The sequence below is a fragment of the Ascidiella aspersa genome, chromosome 4 (genome assembly GCF_963924565.1).
Source record: "Ascidiella aspersa chromosome 4, kaAscAspe10.2, whole genome shotgun sequence".
In the NCBI taxonomy this organism is placed as follows: Eukaryota; Metazoa; Chordata; class Ascidiacea; order Phlebobranchia; family Ascidiidae; genus Ascidiella; species Ascidiella aspersa.
Genome location: NC_139450.1, coordinates 10,336,729 through 10,361,069, shown reverse-complemented (window position 1 = coordinate 10,361,069; position 24,341 = coordinate 10,336,729). Strand labels below are relative to the sequence as shown.

The 24,341-nt window shown below is 36.7% G+C and overlaps 4 protein-coding genes across 5 annotated transcripts; 3 read left to right on the top strand and 1 right to left on the bottom strand.

The window, feature by feature from the left end:
- The first annotated feature begins 659 nt into the window (after nucleotides 1–659).
- LOC146147132 (myelin expression factor 2-like) lies at nucleotides 660–6,485 on the top strand. 2 transcript variants are annotated; one of them, XM_083386722.1, is made up of 14 exons: nucleotides 660–772; nucleotides 851–1,035; nucleotides 2,801–2,853; nucleotides 3,278–3,285; nucleotides 3,569–3,662; nucleotides 3,997–4,242; nucleotides 4,308–4,461; nucleotides 4,683–4,826; nucleotides 5,047–5,109; nucleotides 5,174–5,332; nucleotides 5,540–5,717; nucleotides 5,792–5,913; nucleotides 5,977–6,084; nucleotides 6,163–6,485. In XM_083386722.1, the coding sequence occupies exons 1-14, from the start codon at nucleotides 702–704 to the stop codon at nucleotides 6,324–6,326; spliced, it is 1,749 nt and encodes a 582-aa protein (XP_083242848.1). In that variant the 5' UTR covers nucleotides 660–701; the 3' UTR covers nucleotides 6,327–6,485. The 2 variants fall into 2 exon arrangements, with proteins under 2 accessions (XP_083242848.1, XP_083242849.1); XM_083386723.1 differs by lacking the exons at nucleotides 2,801–2,853; nucleotides 3,278–3,285.
- Nucleotides 6,486–8,845: 2,360 nt separating this feature from the next.
- LOC146147130 (methylmalonyl-CoA epimerase, mitochondrial-like) lies at nucleotides 8,846–12,993 on the bottom strand. Its single transcript, XM_083387549.1, has 4 exons — nucleotides 12,880–12,993; nucleotides 12,701–12,764; nucleotides 12,522–12,634; nucleotides 8,846–9,305 (listed from the first exon to the last, which is right to left on the bottom strand). Exons 1-4 carry the CDS (start codon nucleotides 12,937–12,939, stop codon nucleotides 9,066–9,068), a joined length of 477 nt encoding a protein of 158 aa, XP_083243675.1. The 5' UTR covers nucleotides 12,940–12,993; the 3' UTR covers nucleotides 8,846–9,065.
- On the top strand, nucleotides 9,498–11,837 carry LOC146147131 (WD repeat-containing protein 31-like). The gene is made up of 6 exons (XM_083387773.1): nucleotides 9,498–9,810; nucleotides 10,260–10,407; nucleotides 10,503–10,647; nucleotides 10,714–10,813; nucleotides 10,995–11,146; nucleotides 11,350–11,837. Exons 1-6 carry the CDS (start codon nucleotides 9,553–9,555, stop codon nucleotides 11,603–11,605), a joined length of 1,059 nt encoding a protein of 352 aa, XP_083243899.1. The 5' UTR covers nucleotides 9,498–9,552; the 3' UTR covers nucleotides 11,606–11,837.
- Nucleotides 12,994–13,356: 363 nt separating the features above from the next.
- Nucleotides 13,357–24,261, top strand: LOC146147129 (glutamate receptor ionotropic, kainate 2-like). Its single transcript, XM_083387924.1, has 15 exons — nucleotides 13,357–13,587; nucleotides 13,990–14,172; nucleotides 14,263–14,386; nucleotides 14,531–14,659; nucleotides 15,271–15,378; nucleotides 15,561–15,754; nucleotides 16,200–16,448; nucleotides 17,435–17,770; nucleotides 18,551–18,647; nucleotides 20,214–20,442; nucleotides 20,957–21,108; nucleotides 21,369–21,557; nucleotides 22,394–22,495; nucleotides 23,089–23,365; nucleotides 24,078–24,261. Exons 1-15 carry the CDS (start codon nucleotides 13,357–13,359, stop codon nucleotides 24,259–24,261), a joined length of 2,784 nt encoding a protein of 927 aa, XP_083244050.1.
- The last annotated feature ends 80 nt before the right edge of the window (nucleotides 24,262–24,341 follow it).

The window sequence follows — 24,341 nt, the reverse complement described above, 5'->3', positions numbered from 1 at the left end:
TTTGTATATCTTTGCCTTGTTTTAACTACAAAAATGCAAAAAAGTAGCCCTTTAGGTGAGGACCTAATTTATGTTATAAGTAGGCTCTGTATACAGTCTGCTCTAGACTCTTAGCTCATTTCGTTCAAATCGGTTTAGCTCAAGGTCGCCGTGCGTCTCATCGCGCCTTCTGAAATGAAAGTATGGCCAGATCAAACTATACAAAGGCGTTTTTTCACGCTGCACATGGGTGTTTTTCGTATTTTGATTATAAAAAACGCCATGTTTTTACCTTTTTGGTCCGGCTTGTGACGTGAAGTTTTGACTTACTTTTGTTAGGTCGTACCTTGAATATTTTACGTTCTACATTCAACCAATAATCCCGAATCCACCCTTCAACTGTGATGAGTACCTGCAGTCTTGCAAGGAGGGAATCTCGATAGAGTGGTTAAAGTTAGCGAAACAATCCTTATAAAACTGTTGTTCAAAAAACTCAAAAAAAACTAAGTGTTAATTCACAACAACTTATTTGCTATATTTTGGTTGGAGATTTTGTAACGTTGCGCACCCCTTGTTGTGGTAATATGTTTGGTTTGAAAGCGAAATATCTGTAACGCCCATTGGTTAATTCGATTGTGACGTCATAACGTCAGCCGGTCTGCTCCGAGATTAGAACTACTCGAGGAAGGAAGCGTGAAGCCGGTCTTTGCTGATCTTACTCGATGGGTGTAGTTGTATCCCCTGTAATCGAAATGGAAACGAAGCCGAAAGTCAAAGTAGAGCAAAAACCTGGGTATGTTTGGGCAAACTTTATTGTTAAACGATAAACAAGTATTGTGCAAACCTCATTTTTTTTAATTACGGTTTGCAGACGGGACAGTGACCGTGTTGAGAGGTCTAGTTTTAAACGTGATCGACCGGCCCCGTATAACCGAGATGGCGGGGGTCGTGGATTTCGTCCAGGGGGCCGGGCGCCACCTTTTTGGAGGGTATTCGTAAATAACATACCCTATGAGGAAAAATGGCAAAACCTAAAAGACACATTTCGGCGAGAAGGTATTTTGTTTATTTCTTATTCGTGTTTTAAATTGTGATCAATTTCGTCCTTCAGAATTTGTTTGTTCGTAGTTGTATCAGATAAATATTTCACCTTATAGCACAAGATTTGGCGCTCTTTCACTATTGTACGTAAAAATTAATAAAAAAAATAATTTTCTTCAAATGCCGCATACCACAACACATATTGTTTGGGTTAGGGTGCGGGTTAGCGTTTGGTTGAGGGTGGGTCAAGTTATTATTAATAATAAACATAATATTACTTGACCCACCCTAACCCAAACAATATGCGTTGTGGTATGCGGTATTATTATTATTTTTTTTTGCATAACTTTTCACGTACAATAGTGAAAAAATGCCCAAGATTTGTCTGATGCTTTTGTTTTACTGTAAATTTGGCGCTGGTCTAGAATCCTACCACTTTTTTACAGATATGAGTAAAGACCTTTTGCAAACACTGCTACTTAAATTTATTTTATTATGATGCTATTTTGTGGTTTTATATTATTGAAAGTAATGGCTCCACACAGTAACTGATTTCACTTGGGTAGATCCTTTGGTGATGTTGTTAAAATGGTGTTAAAAAACAGCTTCAATGTTTTACATTATATGGTGTTTAACCTGTTTTTTGAGAGAAACAAGAATTGGGGCTGGGGAGCCACTGTTAAAAGGCATAGGCTTCGCAGCCTTCGCACACCTAACCAATGATGCCTTGAGGCTCTAGGCCAGATTGTATTCAAGTGCTTGCCAACCAAAGATCTTTAGTGTCACATTTGGTGTAAAGTATTGCTGTGATACATTGGAAAATAACAGTTTTATAGCATAAATTGCATAATTTTGTTATAAAATTTTGGCATTTTTAAATTATGTATGCAGTTGGGGCTTCAGGGCCACAAAACACTTATTTAAAAGGATTGCAAGAGGAGGTTTTTAGTGTTCTAATTATTTTTGGGCCACAAGTCATATGACATACATAAAAATTTGTATCAAAAATTATACAAAAAATTGTTAACATGCTAAAAGATAATAGTTTTTTGTTTGTACCCAACTCTCTTTGAGCTAGACTACAATAAAAATTTAATATGTAAGATTTACAAATTCAAAATGTTGCTTTTGCTCCGGCTCAACGAAAATAATAAAAACTGTGCTAGTTCTGATTCCCACCCCAACCCTGGTTTAAGTGCTTATATTGCTTGGCAAGAGTTGGGAGTAACAGAAATAAAGAACTAATAATTATAATTATTACTAACCTGTTGAAATTAGTTTTAGTGTTTTCAGGGATGTGCCTATTTAATAAAATTTGCCAGATTTAGGGATTTATAGGTGGTAGACATTTATTTTGTGCCTGGAAGTTTTTTTTGGAATTGTTTTGTGAAACTATGTCCACTATCCAAAGTCCTTATTTAACTCTTATTTAAGTGACAAGTGTGGTGGTTTACAAGCATGTCACAACATTGCTGTCTAAAAAGTTCATCGGTTGTTGCTATCAATTTGAGACTTTGTTGGTGCTTATGAAATAAATGTTGTTTTGGATCTGCCTCTTGTTTTTACTATTCTGATTGAAAAAAGATTGGATAAATATTATATAATTTTATTAAAAGGCAACTCAGTGGGCACATCCCTGTTCTTTCATTCAATTCATTGTCAGGCTTTAGGTCTTCCTAATCAATGTATGTCAGTATTTTTTTAGTGGATTCTTTGGATTGAAGTTATTATGTTTAATTTTACAAACAATTGTTTAATGTTTTCTTCCTTTTCCATGCAGTGGGTGAAGTTACGTATGTGGAGTTGTTTAAAGATGACCAGGGTAAATCTCGGGTAAGTTAAAAGGAGGTTCTGACATTGTTGGTCCAGCATTGTTTTGTGTTCACTCAAAAACAACTAAATGGAATTTGTAAACTTTTGGCTAGTACAGTTTAATTTTTTTTGATAAATTTTATGTTGATCTGTAAAAACCCTAAAAAAAGTTGTCAATGTTGAATGTAAATCCCAAATTATTAACATGATTTTCTTGGGTGAAACTCTCCTAATTTAAAAAGTTGTTGAATCGTTTCTCCTCAGTATCACTGGTTAAAGAATATGGCTATATAGTGTAATATTTCATTGAATAACTCCCAAGAACTAGTTAATTTTGGCCTTGTTGTTTTTGTGAAACCGATATGTTCTCTATCAACTGATGTTCCTTTTGTTGACATGTTGCTGATGGAATGTCTTTCATTGTTCCTGCTCTTCCAATTTGTAGGGTTATGGGTAAGTGTTTGTATGGTTTTTTCATCCTCGGTTAGGTGACAACCTTTGCTAAGCCGGTTTCTTTGATTCATCTAGTTGAAATGTTTGAATGTCAAATATTGTTGTGAAAGTAGCTTGTCAGGTCTGTCTGCCAACACATGTGTTTTGGGATTGACAATGTCTTGTTTAATGACCAAAATGATTTGATTTGTCTTGAAATAAAATTGGGTATTTGTGTAATTTATTTGTTAGGCATGACAATAGATTTAGCTTATTATTATCTTCATCTTTATCTTTTAATTAGGGTGGTTGAATTCAAGGACAAAGCAACTTGTGAGCAGGCCATTGAAAAGATGAACCGCTTTGAAATTGCTAACAGGAAACTAGTTGTAAAAGCAGTAAGTTAACTACTAAAATTATATTTTTTTATTTTAAAGGTTAAACAAGGGCTTTTAAAAATACAGCATCTCATCCTAAACATTTGGTAAACACTAAAAGCTGCTAAAATATTAAAAAAAAAAAATTTAATAGTATTTTACAAAAATATATGTGGCTTCAACCATACATGATTTTTTTTTTAAGCTCCCATAAAAAATGATGATATAAGTCTCGTTCGTCTGATGCATAGTGCAAAAGATGAAAACGACGGCCAGCTGAAAACACTAACATATGTAAATTTAGGCAAAGCTCGCCACAAAACTAGTTGATTATAAACAACCAAATTTATTCTAGGATTATGATGGAGAGTTGGTGAAGAAAATGTTAATGCGGGATGGGGGACCACGGAGAATGGGTCCTGGCCCTGGACCAATGCCTGGGTTGCCTCCACCCATGCCTGGCAGACATGGACCTTTACCTCCAATGCCACCACCGATGGGGGCTGGCAGACCAATGGCCTTGTCAAATCCAGCAAATGAAAGACCGATGAATCAAATGATGAACCGTGGCCCTCTGGGAAAAACTGTGTTTGTTGCCAATGTAAGCTGCAATTTTAGAATTTTAGTTTATAGATAACCAACCTGACAATGCCCAATTAATTACAGCTTGACTACAACGTTACCTATTCAAAATTAAAAGAGGTTTTTTCACTTGCTGGTCAAGTTATTAAAGTTGATTTGATGCTGGACAAAGACAACAAAAGCAGGGGAATGGCTACAGTTACGTACAACGATTCGATAGAAGCCCAGCAAGCAATATGTATCCTTTACTCTTTATATGTTATAAATTACTAAGCAGTGTTAGGGATCATAATTGTGCTGGAGATGATGATACAAGTCTCGTTCGTCTGAGTGCTTTCACAAAGTTTAATGCCAATGCAGAAATTGAACGGCCAACTGAAAATTGCACAAGATTTTAGAACCAAATAACAATGATAATTTTTATATCACAATTTTTCTTGACCAGTTTTCTGAACACAGCAATGTTAAACCAGCAGAGGCTGTTTAACAGAATTATGAATGTAAAGATGGACAAAGATAATTTGCACGAAGGGAATGGACCTGAGCTACCAAGTGGTTTAAGTGGCATTGGGCCTTCTCTTGCAATGAGAAGAGATCACGGAGGTAGCTACTTTTAATTAAAAGTTTTATATGTGTTTTACAAAAGTTTGTAACGACTGTGCTATAAGTGATGATATAAGTCTCGTTCGTCTGATGCGTAATGCAAAAGAGGAAAATGACGGCCAGCTGATTAGGCACCAATTTAAACTACATATGTTAATATTTCGCTTTCCATAACTGTATCAGACATCCCTACAATTAATGTTCACCAAATTTATTTCAGGACTTGGAGATGCACCATTGAACAGAGGACCTCCCAGCAACATGTCTGCCAGTGGCCTACTTGGTAAATTAGGTTTATTATCAAATCCCCCATCAAGGTTTCGTTGGTAAACTTTTTTTTTGTTTAGGCTTGTCAGCATTGAGCAGTCTTGGTAATGGTGCGGATTTTGGTGGTCTGAGGGATGTGCACAAAAACGGGAGCTCAAACCCATTAACAATGGGCTTGTCTGCCTTGAATCAACAGGCCAGCCGTTTAAGTGAAACTCTTCAAGCTGGTTCAATACCAGGTAAAATTTTGTCGGATCATTTGAAACTGTAACCTAGCTAGATTTGTGTTACTGATGATATAAGTCTCGTTCGTCTGAGTTGCGTACAAAAATGTACTGCACTTGCGGAAATTGAACGGCCAACTGACACACAAAACAAAATGTAATTTTGTAAAAGCCAATTTAGCAATGCCTTTCGAATCTAATCCTGTCGCGTTATTTGTTAAGGTTCCGGTTTGGGTCTTGCTGGTATTTCAGGTCTGGGAATTGGCGATTTTGCCTCCTCGGTTGGCCTTGGCTCCAGCAGGGACAGTCTAGACCAGCGTCTTCTTGACCAACACCGACTCCGACTACTTGCTGCCGCTCGAGGAGTAAACAGCTTGTCTGATCGAGAACGCATTGAAATGTACGTGCCTTTTCTGCTGTTTGCGGTGTTATTACTTTTCACTTCACTGAACTAACTTGGTGTTGTTGTTTAAGGGATATCGCCAGAGTTGACAACCGCATAAGGGACATAGATCGTTCCCTTGCAGCGACAGAACGTGGCGGATACAACATCAGCCAGCAAAACAATACCCCAATGCCACCCCCAATGAAAAATGGTAACTTGCTTTTTAAAGCGTGTTGTGTTGTTTGTTTAGTACTAATTTGTTTCGTTTTTTCAGATAACTATCATCGAGGCGGCAACCGTTTACCCGGAACTACAGTGTTCGTACGAAACCTGCCATACAGCCTAACGTGGCAAAAACTACGGGACAAATTTGCGAGATGCGGTAAGTCACTAACTGAAGCACTCTATCGCATTGCGGCCAAAGTCGAACTTTTAGGTGACGTTTTATATTTGTTTGCAGGCAACGTTATGTTCGCCGATATCAAAATGGACAACGGTAAGTCGCGTGGATTCGGGAACGTTCGCTTCGAAATGCCCGAGCAGGCTGAAGCTGCTGTGCGATACTTTAACGGTTTCGAAATCGATGGACGCAAAATTGACGTCCATCTGGACAACAGAGGCTGATCACTCCTTGCCAAGACAACTGTTAAATATATGAAAAATCCAAAAGAATTGGTTTCCCAGTGCGTCGTCGTAAAATCATGTGTTTGTACAATGTACATAGTGCTTGAACTGCATTTATGTTGTATGTTATTTTTATTAAACCAAAATTTTATAAGCGTTTTATTTGTTGCAATAATTATCTGTTTGTTTTTGGCTACTGTAGAAAGTTGAATTAGGTATGCAAAGTCTCTAACTGCGGCTCCCAACATTTTTAATAATTTGTTACAACTATTCATACAAGCGTACAAGGATTCAGTCGGAACTGGTGATAAAATAGTTTTGAAGTAAAATTCGTTAAAGGTTGATAGCTGGCGTATTTCACGGCTAATAAAGTATTAGAGCAGTGGTTCTCAACCTTTTATGCCTCGTTGCACCCTCGATTAGGTGTTTTCACTTATTTTATTTTACCACGTTAATAAAAACACTTCGATTGAACGAAAGCTAATGAAAAAAATACACTTAAAATCCAAAATAAGGTAACGTCGCTTCCTGGTCGAATCGCATTCTTTGGCAGAAATAACATTGGTATCGTCATTCTTTCTTCGGGGTTGCTTTTTTTAGTTCTGAGGGTAGTAATGACGTATTTGACATCACAACCGAGCAGTGCAGAGACTTCGCACAATTATGGCCGTCTCGTCTAACATTTGATAACACAAAACCTTGTTTAAGCTTTGTGTAAAAACGTATTTTGCGAGCGGTCAAAATGACCGTTTGTATAATAAAGAAAAAAAAGTCACAATAATTTAATTTATTTTATTCTATAAGTTCCCTTTACTATTGAGCGACGTGTTAGATTAATACGCTGTAGGCTACATTATAATATCATGTTCTGAAATATACTTTAGAAGCCATATCTACGAATTGATGCGTTGTTGGCTTTCAACCTGCTTTTTAGCTGCATAAGGAGAATTTGTTTTTGTATGTTTTCTTTACAACTAACATGAATATTGAAATTGATAGTAAAACAATAAGTTTTTAATTGGGTTAAAAATATCAAACAGGCATTTTTATTATGCTGCTTGTCACAGGGACCACAAATAGCTATACAAGGGTAAGACCCAAAAAATTAGCAGCGCTTAGCGTAATCTCCACATTCAAGTTATACACTATCCGGAATCTAATCTACAGCATCCACAACACATTTTTGCATTTTATTTTGTCGACAGTCCACATTAGTTGGGAATTACTTTCGCTTTCTGCTTCCGTCAACCATCGAATTTGGATAAGAAATGTTGAGTCAAAATTATGAACTAACATGTGGCTAACTGTTCAATATTCTAACAGTTACCTAAGCGGAGATATAAACGATGGAAAATCAAAAACGGTCAAAATGACCGCAACGGTAATTCTAGTGTTAACAATTAATTTTACCACAAAATTGAATCAATGGAACAACAATTATTTTGTGAAAAAAAATTTTCAACTGCTTGATTAGTTTTACTTTTATTCCAACTTGCGGTTTACAAACCGATAAAATGAAACGTTCCAAAAAAAACTGAGTAAACAGGAAAAACACAAATGTCGGTTTTATGTGACGTAACAATGATTGGCAATTAGGCGAGCAGATAAAGAATTGCAAGCTTGACGTCGAGTGTTGCAAAACTTTTTACAAATAGCAAGTAGTAACGTGTAAGCAAAAATACGTTACAATAGGTCAAAGAAGATGTAACACTAGAAGTTTGAGTTTAACTAAAAAAATTCAAAATAGTAACACGGGTTTTGCAATACCACGACATTGTTACAGACTTATGCTCGTGGCCCCCCAATGACAGCTCCGTGGCCCCCCAGGGGGGCCGAGGGCCATGGTTGAGAAACCCTGTATTGTAGCAACGATCGATAGTATAGAATTGCAACCGATGCCGTATAAAACGCGGCGGTGATTTCTACTTTGAAAGGTAAATTATCGAAAAATAGAAATGTGAGCAAGTTGAGAAACCCCATTTCTTAACGCAAAAGCAAATTATGACCTACTAACATAGAAAAATTTCGTCAGTTCCACTGATTTTCATACCGCGACCCATTTCAACAACCAAATGTAAGTAACAACCCTTTCCAAAGAGTCAAAAGTTGCTAAACAAGAGGGTCATTTTACAGAATGCTCGCTAACGTTTTACGCCTTTACGGGCTTGAAGCCATTTTTTCGCTACGGTAATTCACTGACTTATAATGAACTGTATTCATAACCCCTTCGGTAAACTTGATTCTGTATGAAATTAACTATCAAAATGTTAGCAATAAAGGTTTTTTTTATTTAAGTTTTATTTTTTTGATGTCTTATGTCTGTTACCTTGCTCTTAAGAGTCGCTTTTGAAATATCCTCTGGCTAGCTACCGTAGGGCGTAGCCTACCTATGTTGATACCGGGAACTTATCTCGCAACTTGCTTCCTGGCTGCTCACTGTTTGAACATTCACTGTCAACAACATTCAAAAATATCATTACAGTTAAGATGGCATTCTCGTTTTAGTGTTTGGTATTTACTTGTCGTCTCCGCAACCCCCTGGTTGAAAACCACTGAGTTAAACTGTTTTGCATGTTTGAGCATCACGATGACGTCATTTGGTCGTGATATTAAAGTATCGCAATGGCAATAAAATGTCTTATAGGATATCTCTAATCCTCTTACAAAATCTGTTTTTATGCATAATTTGAGACAAATACAGCGTTATGAACGGTAAAAATTGGCACACTAAAAAACATTCTACTCTTCTTCGAGTTCTAATAGCACTCCGCCACAGTCTTTTGGGTGACAGAATATAACAGGCTTTCCATGAGCTCCTATTTTTGGTTCATCGGTGAGCGTTCTGATTTTGTTCTTACGCAAAGATGCCACGGCTTCCGTAATGTTTTCCACTTCAACACAAATGTGATGTAACCCGCCGTCCTTGTTCTTCGACAAAAATCCAGCAATAGGACTTTTCTCACCGAGTGGATGAAGTAACTGCATAAAACCAAACAGAAAGTTTTTACTTTGTCAGATTTCAATAAAATTAATACGGTTCTAACTAACTATTTTTGCAAAATTTCAGCTGGCATAGAAATCAAACACATCGTGCTAATGGGGAATGACCAGGTTTTCGTTGCCTATAGATTTCAAAGAACGCTAACCTACGCTAAGCCGATTAAAAAGGGTTAGGACTGATTGCATTACGCTCGTACAACATACGCGACCAACATATCCGATGTAAATGGGAAAATGGGCAAGTAAGCATCGAAGATACAGCGAAGCCGACAATGAAACAAAGGAAAGCAAAATGACCAGACGGCGTAAAAGATGGTCGTCTTCCTCGCAACATCATGAAGCTAAATATAAACCGGGAGGAAGTCTAAAGCGGCTACAATATCGCACAAACGAAAACAGTCACGAAGATACCGTCACCAGTATTGACATTGTCTCACCTACTGTCATTATATCAGCTAGCAGAGATAAAACTGTGACAATTCAGGTCAGTACAGTCTGGAGGCCAATTTGGTTAAAAATGACACACTTTGTTAAACATGATGTAGTTAAATTGGGTGCATAAAATTCGTTTATGTGCATGCCATAGGTTCCAAAGTGCCTCTGTATGGCCAACATAATACAGTGAAGCAATAGTATAAAAAAGTTGTCCTGCATTTATGTTTCTAAAACATGCTTGTTTGGTTGTGCTTCAAATATATTCACTTTCAGACTAATTTCCATAATGTATATTGTTATACAGGACTAAGCCGCTCTTCTTAATTATAAATGTGTGATGTTTTAATTTTCGCCGGAGATCCAACAATACCTAATAACGATATAATTAGAAACAGTCAGTATATAAAAAGCTTAAGATTGTCATTTGCGTAAACATTTTAGTCATATCAATGATATGATGCTCTACAAAATTATGCACCTTGTTGCATTAAACTTTAGGATTTGTCAAGTGGTTCAATTCTCCACAAATGGAAAGCTCATTCGCATGCTGTATCAAAAGTGAGAAAAAGGAAAAATTTAATAGCGACTGCATCCAGGGACCTATCAATCGGATTGTGGAATGTTGATTGTCCAGATATATGTTTAGGTGAATTTAAACAAAATATCCTAACAATAATAATAAAATCACTGAAACCTTTATATATAACAAATGTTAATTTCTACAAAAACTCTTCTATGTAGGAAAACTGAGTGAGCATACCCTGGTAGTTTCAGCAATTGATCTAAATTCAAATGGTACAAACTTATTTTCTGGTTCACGTGACAACTCTGTAAAAATTTGGGACATTGAAACACAGCAATGTCTAATGGAAAATACAATAAGCAGGTAATTTTTCAAAATTTAAAAATCATAAGTAGTTTGTACTTGCATCCATTTATATATACATTTTAGAAATTTGGTAACTGACCTTAAGTGGATGAACGATGAAAATCTAGTTGTTCAAACTTCAGAAGACAAAATTGTCAAGTTGTGGGACACAAGAATTTTAGAGGTACTTTTTATTAATGCGTTAACAATGTATATTTTTTCAGTGGTGGAACTTTATCAGTTTTAGAGGATAACTATATAGAATCAGGTAGCTTTTTAGGACATGATTGTCCAATTTTAGGTGTAAAATGGTACAATCTTGAGCTGCTTCACATACAGTTAATAACAGCAACTTTCTGTTGCAGCCAGTGCACACTTTTCCTGTCCAGTCCCAAATTCAAACTTGCTGTGATATAAGTGGCAACCTGTGTTTAACTGGAAATAATGGATTTGGTGGACAAGGGTCACAACTGAACTTGTGGGATATCAGATCTCACCAAATGGTGCAAGAACTTAGGTGTGGAATAAACTATATCAAACAAATATTCCATAAAATGTTCCAATCAGACTTCATTATTTAAAACCTGTGTAAAAGTTTTTTTTAATTAGTAATTTATGAAGAAGTCTACCATGAATGAATAAAATAAACACAGCTTAATTATAGTATTGACTGTTTATTAATAGTAGCTATATTTATGTCCATTTGTTAATTTATTTCAGAGGCCACAGTGCAAGTGTTATCAGTTGCTGTTTTGTAAGCAAGTCGTCAGACAGCTTCCTTTCTAGTTCGAGTGATGGAACTGTACGATTGTGGCAAAAATCCAAACCAACCTCTATCAGTAGTTTACAGCTAGACAGTGGCAATTTATCTTGCATTTCCACATTAAATGCATCCACTGTCATTTGTGGCAAGGCTGATGGCACAATTAACATAGCAACAATCGGACAAAGTGGAACTCTGTTAAATCATGCATAAACCTTCTTACTTTAAATATTGTCGTTTTTCTGTTTTATGATAATACCTATTGCCATTTTCTTTGTTGTTTATAGCACTGTACTCCTCAATGTTACTTTTAGTATGGAAAATAGTCAATCCTATTCTTGTTATATATATACATCTGTATTTATCATAAAAGTGTTAACATTATCATATATTCTTTTGAAATGTATATTTTGGCAAATAAAATATTTTGTTTTATATTATGAAGATCTAATAAAAAAAGTCTTGTTCTAACAAACGAGTATTACAGTGATTTAAATATAGCCAGCAAAAGTAAATGAATTGCAGTAGATGACTTAATGGGGTCTACGGCATTTTCACCCCAAAGGAGGACAACTTTAAAAGCAAGAACAATGTAAATAAAACTACATGTTTAAAGAATTTATCACATTTTTGACACTTCTACCCATATACAGAAATATATATCTTGTTAAAACACATAGCAATAGATTAACATTTGGGCATTTTTAGTATGCTCAAAGTAGGAACTTAATTAGGTACAGAATGTTTTTATGACATCCTGTACTACAGGTAAATGACACTATTGTGATCAGGGGTATTAGACTTACTTTTTGGTGGTCCATAAAGACTCCTGAAATCTTAGTGTATAACTTCAAATAAGGTAAAAAGTTTAAGAAACCCTAATTTAGACAGTAATTATTACAGCATGCCAAGAAAATATTAAAATTGGTCAAAATGTAATCTTTGTTTGAGTTTAAATCATATTGTGTTAGAACACCCAAGTGTATTTTAAGCCTTTGCTTACAAAATTCATCAGCGAAATGTTTTGGTCAAGATCTTGGCAAAAAGACTCCCAGTTTGAAGACTATAGGCTCAAGTCTTATAAATTTTATGTTTATTTCAAATTAATTCCTTTTCGTTCTCCATTTACCTCAATTTTTGTTTCTCCTAGTTGAACAAACACTGTGGACACTCCGTGTTCTGGGAGACCCACCACATCACTAACTTTAGCTCCCAGATTTTTGTATAGGTTACTTGCTTTTTCTAAAACATATAATATTAAGTTATTTTGAACTACCTATATCTAGTTTGACAGTGCTTAGTGCTTACCCATATCTGGTACGGCTATGGCCACATGATTTAGCTTTCCAAGTCCAGAAAATTGTCTTTGAGGCTGTAAAAAAACGAGAGGAATGAAAAAATATGCCTGATATAGGAATAAGGTGCACCACATAGAATACAAAGTTTATACACATATAAAGTGGAGAGATTTTTAAGCCTTAACTTACTTGTGAGCGTAGGTTTCTTCCCAAACGACCAACTCCAACTAAATGTTTAAAAAACGACATTGAAAACAGGACTTGAAATAACTAGGACGTATTTTGTTTATTTTTACACTGTATTGTGGTTCGCGAGGAAGGGTATTTCCCGGTTTGCTACTTTGCATTCAAGCGTAAAACGTTTATCTTGCAACCCAATATATGATTGTTCGCTAATAATCTAGAAACAGTTTTAATTAACTTGTAAAACTAGTGAAGAATAAAATTATGCTGTCTCAAAGTTTCCCCAGTTTTTTTACTGTTATCTTGGCATTACTGGTTCGCGAGGTTAGCCCGTTTCCGTCAGAAAATAAAAAAGTGGTCATTTTATATGATTCAAGAAATGACCCAGGACTTAAACGAACGCTATTATGCGCAGTTACGTTTGTAAACGAGCAAGAACTTATTTCACCATGGAAGATCCTTGGAAACATAACATTAATAAGCATGAACGATACCGCGGGAGCAGTAAAATACGCTCAAGCAAAAGAGATTCAAAAACGTGGTGGAATTGTTGCAATTATTGGACCTGAAAACTCTCTAGATATTGCCCCAATACACCTCAATACGATTGGACTGAATGTTCCTCACATCTCGCCGACAGCCAACGGGCCATGGTTGCGAAACCAAGCTCGATTTCCAAGGCTGATCAGCATGCTGGATGACTACAGTGATCGCGTAATATGAAATTCCAGTTTAAATGTATCGTTTTATTTAATTTCTAACCACATAATTCCTTATAGATTTCCGTGATGTTTTCCTTGATTACCTCGCTCGGCTGGTCTAACATTGGTATTTTGAGCTCACGGGATTATTACAGCAGTTATTTGTCGCAAATGGTTAAGATTGCTGCGGAATTGCATGGAATAAAGGTTTGCATTATACGAGTTCACGTTTCAATGTTATCAAAAGTATATCTGTAGAGTAGACGTTCGGACTCTTGGCCTACTCCACATTTTACGAAAAATAAAAGTAAGGGAAATCTTTGGCTTGGAGCCGGACTATACCTTGTGAAACAATGACATTCTGATATTGACTACAAAGCCAAGTGTTAAATAATTTTGTCGCTTTTCTTTGCAGATAAGAGCTTCTGAAACCTTTACCCAGCACCACAGTACTTCGTTGAACCTCATGCCAGAGTTATTGGAGTTTCAGAAAAAGGGGCAACGCGTTATATTGCTGCTTTGTCAAGACGAATTTGTATCTAGTGTACTTAAGGAAGCGGCAAGACAAAACATGTTATATCCTACCTGGGCATGGATTGTATGGGGAGATTTCAATCAATTCGTAAATGTAATCCTTAAAAGACCTTATCCTGTTCATATCTTGTAATATATATGTTTTCTGTTTCAGAATAATTTGGATTTCAACTATCCAACAGCAAGCGAGACGTCAAATAAATTACTTGGCGGAGTGTTTGGATTCGCGATGAAACACGAACAAATCCCATTTCTTAGAGAGTTACAGAAGTTTTGTGGTGAGACAACCTACCTCAAACCAGATTAAAACATATAAGAACACTTAAAACACTTGGCTGCGCTAAATCACTGTAATCCAATTTATCAAATAAAAAGTGCACAAGATTTCGGAGCGTGTATTTTAAGCCCAGGTTATATCGCAGGTGATGACGAAAATATACTGGACAACCTTGTGACTCGCAAATACCTTGAAAGTATATACGCGCTCACCAGCGGTCTTCAAACGCTGAAAACTTCCGGGAAATTCGACACGGAGCCGCACGCTCAAAACGGTGTGATATAAAGAAATAGGCTTATTAGACAAGAAAATAGTATTACATATGGTTAACATAATTTTATTATATCCGAGGATGACTACCCTAATAGTAATAATATAAAATCTTTTAAAAAGTTTAATTTATTTTCCTTCAAAGGAGTAAAGTTGCAAGTAAAGCCAAATGGCGCCAATTAACTGCATCAAGTCGCCCAACTTTGTGGGCATTATAAACTCAAAAGACATAGTATAAAAAAAGTAACAGTGTTGTAGACAAATGGTTTTATACAGACAAGTTCCAGTCAAGTCATTTTTTGAACAACCTAAGTCTAAGTCAAGTTATTTTTAAAATAAATTAAGTCCGACAGAAAGTCAAGTCCCAGTAAAGTCACAATTAAAGCAAGTCAATTCCAAGTCAAGTCCTTGTCATGAAAATTAAACATTAAAGTATTATAACGAAAACGCGAAATATAGTAATATTTTTACGTGCAAAAAGTGAGACTAATAATCCAATTTTATAAAACATTGTTTAATGATAACACTTTATAGCAATTAGTTCAAAAGACTTAAGTCAAGTTAAGTCAAAGAAAATTACTATACGTTTATGAAACTTAAAAAATATATATGTAGATTTGAAGTTCCGTGGAGATCTTTTCAATGCCATTAAAAATCAAGCCCGTGTTCCTTTCAACTCCTTTGATGTTATCAACCTAAATCCAAATAGAACTGAAACGATTGGTAAGCGAAATTGAGTTAATTATTAGTATTTTTGTTTCGTAGTTATAACTCAATGATTTTCTTTATAGGCCTACTTCCTTCATTTTCGTTAAACCACTTTATCCCTTGGGCATTTTTTAGCTTGTTTTTTTAGTCATACGAACACGTTGCTAGTCAAATCGTTCCGAAAACCATTTTTTTAGGAACTTGGGCTGCATGTGTTAACGCATCGACCGGCTTGAGTGGACGCGCAGAGCAAACGCCACTGGAGAGCAATCGCTGGACAAACCTGACCGATCAAAATGCCATTCCAGATATCTTGGTCGACCTTAGATTCGCGCATTTGCGGGTGAAAACCATTTCATCGCCGCCCTTTTATATCGACCATGGAAGTGAGGTAAATTAAGTTCTAACTTAATAAATTTATTTCTGCTTAAGTTTGTCATATAACGGTGTCAAAAAGTAAATTCCAACTATATTTTTGATACCCAATCTGTTCGCAATAGGCCCACAACTTTTGTGATCTCTTATTGCATTTAATCAGCCACCGAACGTTAACCAAGTCAATATTTTCACTGAATACGAGCATTTGGAAAAATAAGTTTTACATAAGGCTTACACTTAAATTGGACTCAATCAATTTTTTTATTTATTAGAATTTAATTTAACTTGTTAACATGGGTTATTGTGAACATAAAATTTTTTTGATACTTTATTCCGTTTTCGATCAATCCCATGTTTACTCAATGTCCTTAGAATTTTACCAATCAAAAAATAAATAACCTGAATTTATTTTTTGCCCAAAAATGGCATTTAACATAAATGATTTTCCTGTAACCTAGTTTGTATTGTTTGATAAAAAGCAGCCCACCGGTTATGCGATCGATTTGGTCAAAGCGCTCAGCGAAAGACTTCGCTTCAAATTTGAAATGACCGAGTTTGACGGGTTCGGGTCACGTGACCCGGTGACCAAGGTGTGGAACGGCCTGATTGGCGAGCTGATAGCAGGCAGGGCGGATCTGGTGGTGACAGCTTGCAGCTCCTCAACGCAGCGAACCCAAGCTTTTCACTTTGCGCGCGCCCACTTGAAGGTGTGTTGTTCTGTTTTTGGCGTGTTGTATGCTTGTCTTGTCTGTTGCGTTTTGTTAGACGTGCGTTTCTACACGTTACGTTCTTTAACTATAAGCCACGGCCTTATTAGAAATAAACTAAGTCGCAGGCGGTCCTAATAATAATACTTTTGTATCTACACTCTATAGTGTAACAAACAAACTACGAAAAAAGTGGAAACAAGCTTTGTCCGTATTTCCATGAAACCTTTTTTTTATTTTTTATCAAACCTTTTTTGATTTCAAATTGTTTTTCAGCAGACGTTGTTTACCAGTACACTTATATTGTCTCCAAAATACACGTAGTTAGATATCTAACGTGGGATGTCTAATATACACTGTAAAATTAAACCGTGGAAATTCCCACCAAACAGGGCGGGCCCCCGAAAACAACCTATGGTAGTATAGCAACACCTTTTTAAATCAGGGTGGAACTCTCCACCCTAATGTTTACCATCATCTCTGGTGGAAACTTCAACCATCATTGCAAATCGATTTGGTGGAAATTTCCACCAAAAAGGGCGGGCCCTCAGAAACACCCCTGGGTAGGGCAGCTACGTACCCTTTTTTGTTTAGGTATGGCTTTCCACCGTAATGTCTACCACCAACTTCGGTGGAAATTACGCACAGCACTTGCGTGGCATCAGACACCCATAACACATTACCCGCAATAAACAGTAAATATTTGCCAAAAAACGGAAGTAGTTTATTGAAATAGCAGAACACAAGCACTGAGATGAAAGAAGTTACAGTATAGTTTGTATTTTATTCCGATAACTGATGTTTTTGGCAAAAAGTGTAACCGTCCGATCCGATACTAAATAATGTCTTTACTGCGACAAAATAAACAATGAAATCAAAACGTAAAAATGGAATGTTTTCGGGTGGTTTCCGTAGTCGTAAAAAACTTACCTTTGACTGTTTATTGACCATACATATATATATATATATGCAATAAATTCTTGCAGACCGGCGTAAAGTACATAGTGGACGCCGAGGCGGCAGGCGCCCGCCTGTCTGTAGGCTACGGCCGCTACGCCTTCGTCCGGCCTTTCGCCGGCTGTTTGTGGGCCAGTATACTGGCGACCGCCTTCGGAATGGGCCTCTTCCTGACCGTCGTTTCCAAGCTCAGCCCATTCGGAGCCCACGGCCAGTACTTCCAAAGCGAGGAAGCAGAAGCGGCCTCAGCGCGACATGAGCGGCGACGCAGCAGCGTTGCTTCCTTGGTTCGACGTCGCTCATCTGTCGTGGCCGTGCCTTCGTCGATCAGGAGATTGTCGTCACTGTTTCGGGCCCGCCATGAGGTGGGCCAAGTTGCTTTTTTGTTGTAGTAGTGTAGTTAGAGATCGACCGATATCACTTTCAGGCAGATACCGATTTTTAACGTTTTTCCTACCGATAACTCGATAGCGATACCAATGTTTTATATACCTGGAATATAGTAAAAATTTCTATTAAAAAAAAACAAAAAATATAAATAAAATTTCAGTTTGTCTATACCTATATTTGTTGAAATCTTTTTTTGCATAATAAATTGGCGTGTTGCTGAACAAAATTTTTTTTTAAATGTTGAAATTTCAGGAAAAATTAGCATATATAACATTTTTATATAGTAAATATATGGAATATCGGTCTATCTCTATAGTAGTACTGTGTGCTTAGCGTAAATGTTAGTAGGTTGGTCCTTATATTTTCAATCATTTTTTTAGGTTTGGCTTTGGTGAACGCAAAATAAATTTTCAGGTAACCCAAGTACGACGCGGCTTTGTGATATCATCCCTGAAAATTTTTATGACCTCCATCAAAAATCCTGGATCCACCCCTCCAAATATTGCCTATTATCTGTTGTTATAGAGAACTTTATAAGAAACTTTTGAAAACATAAAAAAACATTGGATACAGTTTTTCAAGCCTTAAATGGTTACGTCACTGTAAGGTATTTTTTCAAACGTTTCGAAGTCTACGTTTTTAGACACTGCTGGCTAACTGCATCCGCCTGTGAAAAATAACCTCATCACTCGTTTGCTCTGGTCTCGCACATCGTTTATGAAGGTTAAAACGCATGTTTCTCTTACACGTCACAGGAAGGCGAGCATAGTGACGCAACAGAAGCAGGATTTTCTTTCATGAGGTCGAGTCGAGTAACCTTTGCAGGACAGTCAAATATGAGTATTACTGAAGGTTATTAGGAATTTTATTTATTTACCTTACGGTCATACGTCGATAACTTAAATATGTTATTGTGCTGTATGTATTTTGCGATGTATTCTGACATTTGGCATTTTAGTAACGCTTTGAAAAAACGATTAAAAACAGCAAGTTTATAAAACAATTGTAAAAACAGAAAAAACAAAACAAACAAAGCTGTCCACGCCTGATGTTGCTTAAACAGAGTTAGAAGACCAGTATTTGTCATTACACATTATTCGAATATTTTAGCAAAATTAATGTAAAACAAGTCTAGCATTCAATGGTTCGAAATTTTCAAGTGTGTCGCTTAGCGTTTTGTAATTTTGGCAAACAACCTTTTCGTATAACAAATATAGGCATTAGTCACGCACGCAAGCATGTGAGACAGCTGAATATAGTATACGCTATATCGATTAAACCTGGGGTTCTTAAACTGGGGTACTCGTAGTCTCGTACCCCTGGACGCTTTTGTGACGAGCGAGAAAAATATTACTATGTGCAGCCTTTAGGTTAATATATCACTATGCTGGACATACTTATGACTTGATGCAAGACATCAACAAACCACTGTTATTGGAATGAACATGCGTTTATCAAACTATTACATATTTTCACAGTATACCAACGTTTTCTTTTGATACTATTTTCTCGCCCTAATGAATCAATAGGTCCACTGTCTGTTTTATAACAAATGAGCTTTTGAATTGCTCTGTGGCTTTCCTCGCCACAGCTGTAGGCCTATTAATCTGAAGTAAATTTTAGTTTTTTCACTGCCGTGTTTATGATGTAAATTAGAATTATGTAGAAAAAATTGGCAAGCGCGACTGAGCCGAAAACACGTGTTTTGTGTTTTTTTTTAATTTTTGTATAGTACGCCATACATACAAATGAATCGAAAGCGTACGCGGATAAAAAAGGTTGAAGATCACCTGGATTAAATAAACAGCGATGGCCTTGGCGTGTTAGCAAGGTCGATTGTCAAGTAATAATTGTATTAATCTATTATGCGACGATAGAAAGTAAACCGCTTTGCTAAGCGCGCAAGCTGAAAACGCTCGAGAATGATCGAAAGTATAGCAACAGATCGCTAATTTCTTCCAGGAGGAAAAAGACATTTGTGCGCGAATTGGCAGAAAACTTATTTATCAAAAGTCTACTTTTATTAAAGATGTTCCTAAGGTATTTCTTTTAAACTTAAAAAACACGTTTTTTCTGTTTCAAATTAATTTCTTAAACGAGTACGCCATACATTTAAATGAATCGAAAGCGTATACGCGGATAAGAAAAGTTGGAGAATCACTTGCTAAGAAATAAATACTGATAACCTTGGCGTGTTAGCAAGGATGATTGGCGGATAAGAAAAGTTGGAGAATCACTTGCTAATAAATAAATACTGATAACCTTGGCGTGTTAGCTAGGATGATTTTTAAGTAACAATTGTATTAAACTATTGTTTGACGATATAAAGTAAATCGCTTTGCTAATGCGCGCAAGCTGAAAACGCTGAAGAACAACTGATCGAAAGTATAGCAACAGACCGCTAATTTCTCCCGACAGGTTATGACGACGAGAGCGAAGAAGACTCGGAGGATAAAGACAAAGCGAAGAGGCAGATGTCGCTTGCCAATTCGCTCTACTTTGCCTTTGCCGCCATGTTGTGGCAGAGTCCCGAAAGCGTTCCGCGGGCGCCGTCGGCCCGGGTTCCCGCCGCCGTCTGGTACATGGTCGGCGTCATCCTCGTGGCATCCTACACGGCCAATATGGTCACTTTCGTCACCATTAAGTCGTAAGTGCGCCTTGTTTCGTCTTCTGCTTTTTGGTGTTCTTGCGCGTCATCACAAGACTATACTTGGTTTGCTCGGGTTTTAAAAATATCCGCGTTAAAATGGCATTTTAATGTAATTAGGTTTTCTGTAACATGGAATACCTGTATCGTTATAATTAAGGGACGTAAAAGTGATAAAAGGTCTTCAAAACAATTTGTTATGTTAGTTCATGGTGATGTGTCACCCAGTATAATTACAATTAACCTATACGTGCATGTTTTAAAATTTAAAATTAAAAAGGAAAAAATACATCGATATTGTTACTTGCAGTCACTTACTAACCAATAGTCACTTCCTAATTGGCGTAGAACTTTCATATAAGCAGTATATATACCTTATACACGTTTAAAGAAGGCTGAAAATAACACCGTCTAATATTTGGCCAATTTTACTGACTTTTACAACGTGAACACTTCTGCAACCCTTTGCGATTGTTTGGTCAAACGAAAAATCTCTACATGTTTTTCTTCATAGGGAAACGTCGCACCTGCTCAACATCCGCGAACTGCTTTCCCAAAGTGCTGTGCAGATTGGCACGGTAGACAGCAGTTTAGTGAGCAGCACTATCATGTCATCAAACTCTACCATAGCCGAGAAAATACAGGAAGCTATTCTAAAAGATCCAGGTTTTCCAATTTAGTTCCATATTTACACTTTGCAGTAAAATTTTCTGTCGCCTATATTTTAGACGATTTGTTGGTAAAGGCACAATACTTTGAAACATTTGCTTATAAGCCGAATAAAAACAAGCCTAAATTAAATAACCTCTACTAAATCAGAATAATAACATATTTTTACACCCATCTTATGATTTGTTTTAAAAATCATTTTTTACTTAAAAAACTACGAGAATATTAAAAATTATTAAAACATCTTCTATTTGTAGCGAATTCGCTGCTGACGAATCAGACCGCCGCCCTTGACATGGTAAGAGAAGGGAAGCTGGCTTTCGTATGGGAGGGAGGGATACTTGGGTACGAAGCACAAAAGTCAGAATGCCGTCTCACAACCGTGTACGCCGGTATTGGACAGATCACCTACGGTATCGCATTGCCATTGGGTTCGCCATACACAGGTTAGTCTGTTTTGCCCCAGTCTATATAAAATTCAATTGCGTGCCAATTCCGCAGAGCTATAAATGCTCGTTTTAAAGCAACATAGCTCAGTGTGCGATCCTGTTTGTACAGCTTGCGTTGCAAAACAGCTACAAAGTGCACTTATTTCAACATAATCCTGTTATTAACCACCCGTTGTTAAAATTGATTTATAGCAACCAGTTGTTTACTTTTCGGTGACCTTAATTAATGCACTTAACTTACTGTTTAAATTGGCTGGACTTCACCTAGTTTGTTTGTATCTATATATAACTTAACCTATAGAGCTTCAAATGGCTTTAACATAAACTTAGGGAAATGACTTGACGTAAATTAGTTTATTAAATAAATTAGTATATAAATAATTTTTTTGTAAGTTTTTTAAACTGTTATTTAATGAACTAAGTTGACTGGTAACTAAGTCATTTTGAATGATTGTTTACAACACTCATATAGAAACACGCCCTTTTTGAGCTTTGCTTTCGTGTAAACACTTCTTGCGCGTTTTCAAAAGGATTTTTTATTAATTTGCGTTCGCTATTTTACTTTTTTTCTATAGAGATAATTAAAAACTAACAGAAAAAAGTTTCGATCATTTATTGAATCTTATTTCTAAAATTTATTGGTCTTTTCAACAGAAATGATAAGATATCAGTGTTGCAAAAATTCATTTGACTTGAGTCTTTACAACACTGTAGGATAGGTCATAGGACAACAATTTTGATGGGTCCGCACTGCGGATTCATTTATGCGTTTGGAAACGGTGGTTTTTGAAAAGGGTCGCCTGCCGCTAACACATTGTTAAAATCACATGCAGGTGAATTTGTGGATGCTTTAAAGGAGTTGGAAGACAGCGGCTTTTTGCGTCAACTTTACAAAAAATATTTTGGGGCCAGTGAGCGGTGCGACACAGATTACAGTAAGAGGCTTCGCTTTGTCGGAGCCAATAGCCTATACGTTAACATCAACAGAGTAATATAAAAGTAAAAAAATGTATGATTCACTTGAAATGCTCTTCAGACTTAAAGTATTTAACGTAGATTTAGCCAATATATAGATTATTTAATTTAAGTTCACCGGTCCGGAAGCATTGTGCATGGAATTTTGAGTTGCATTGTTGCTCCCAAGATAGTTTCTCAACTCAAATCAGTGAGCAATATAAGGCGTGATTTATTTCACCAAACGACACCTCAAGCTTTAAACTAAATAAAAAACATGTTAAAAATAGAAAACAAAAAACAAATAGGAACAAAAAATACCGACCTAAAAGAGGAACAAAAAAGACCGACAGTCCTGGACACTGTGAGATTATTTTTATACTAAACATATAGCAATAAATTAATTATTTAGCAGTGAACACGGTATTGGCCTTTAAGGCGCAGAATATATAAATATACGTTATATCTAACCGATTTATGGTTTAATCATTAAACCGTTCCGTATTCGCCGGAATAAAATCGATTTAACGCTCATTTTCGCTGCGAATCTCTAATTTTCCCCTTAATACTGCAGAGTCAGTTGAGGAGGTTACAAACGGCCGTCAGCTGTCAATCACCTACGAAGCACTGTCCGGGGTATTCGACATGCTTCTCATTGCCGCCGTCGTCAGCCTGGCCGTGCTGGCCTGCGAGTGGCTCTGGGCGGCCTTCCAGGACGTGGACCGGTCCGACCCGCGACGCCCGGCCAGCCTCAAGAGGGCGCTGCAGCTACGCTGGCGCCGTATGATCATTGACGCGCGACACAACTGGGCGCCCTTCAAGCGCCTGAGGCGGCGTGTTTACCGCTATTGGTCGGTATATAGCAGCAGGTGTAGCCTACTTATGTTTGATTGCGACCGACTGAAATGGTTTTTAGAGACTCTCGATAGACTGGTTCGGTAAAATAGTTACAAGAACACTTATAAAACATTTTGAGCGTTAATTGTATTACAAAGTTAATTTTTTACGTCAAAGAATCCTTTACTAGTGGCTATCATCCAATTTTCCCTGAAATCTTATTTTTTAAATTGTCTGGTTTAATTTTGAAAGTGTATCTTTTTGAAACTTAAATTAAATAAATTAAAAGTGTTAAATGTTTAAAGTGGCATAAACATATTTGGGATAAACATATTTTTGCTTTTGTTCTACAAAGCCGCATGACTAATTACATGAATTTCACTTTTAGTCGTTTTTATTAGCCATGAAACAATTTGGTGCCAAGGGAAAACATTAGACAAAAACTGAACGCTATCTCAAAGTCAGCAAGCATATTATCTCAAAAACATTCAGAAAATGAAAAAAAATGTGTTTTCTCACGTAATAGAAATTTGTTGGCGGCTGACGTATTTTGTATCAGGTGTTATAAAATTTTGTCGACTTTACCTTGCTGTACGATGATATAGGCCTAGGCAGCTCGACTCTGACCGAAGGTCCTTATGTTATTTTGTTTTCCAATGTTTGCAAAAATGCACAAAAAATAAATTGAATCTGAATCTGTAATATGACATTACCTTGATATTTCAGGAACCGCGGGTCGAGAAAGAAAAGTGTCAACCGCGTTGCGCCGGAATTTCGCAGTACATCGTCGCGAATCGAACCTGACCAATGGAAGAGATACACCAGTTCGAGTGAAGCTGCCAATCTGCGTCAGTCCATTTCAAATCCCATTGTAGTTCGAGAGGACGATGGGAATACCCTCGATTTGTAAAATATATACTTTTACTCTCTGGCAGTTTTAGTTGTTTTTTCCTGTTACCCTTTCGGTTATGTTTTTTTTGTAATGCTTAA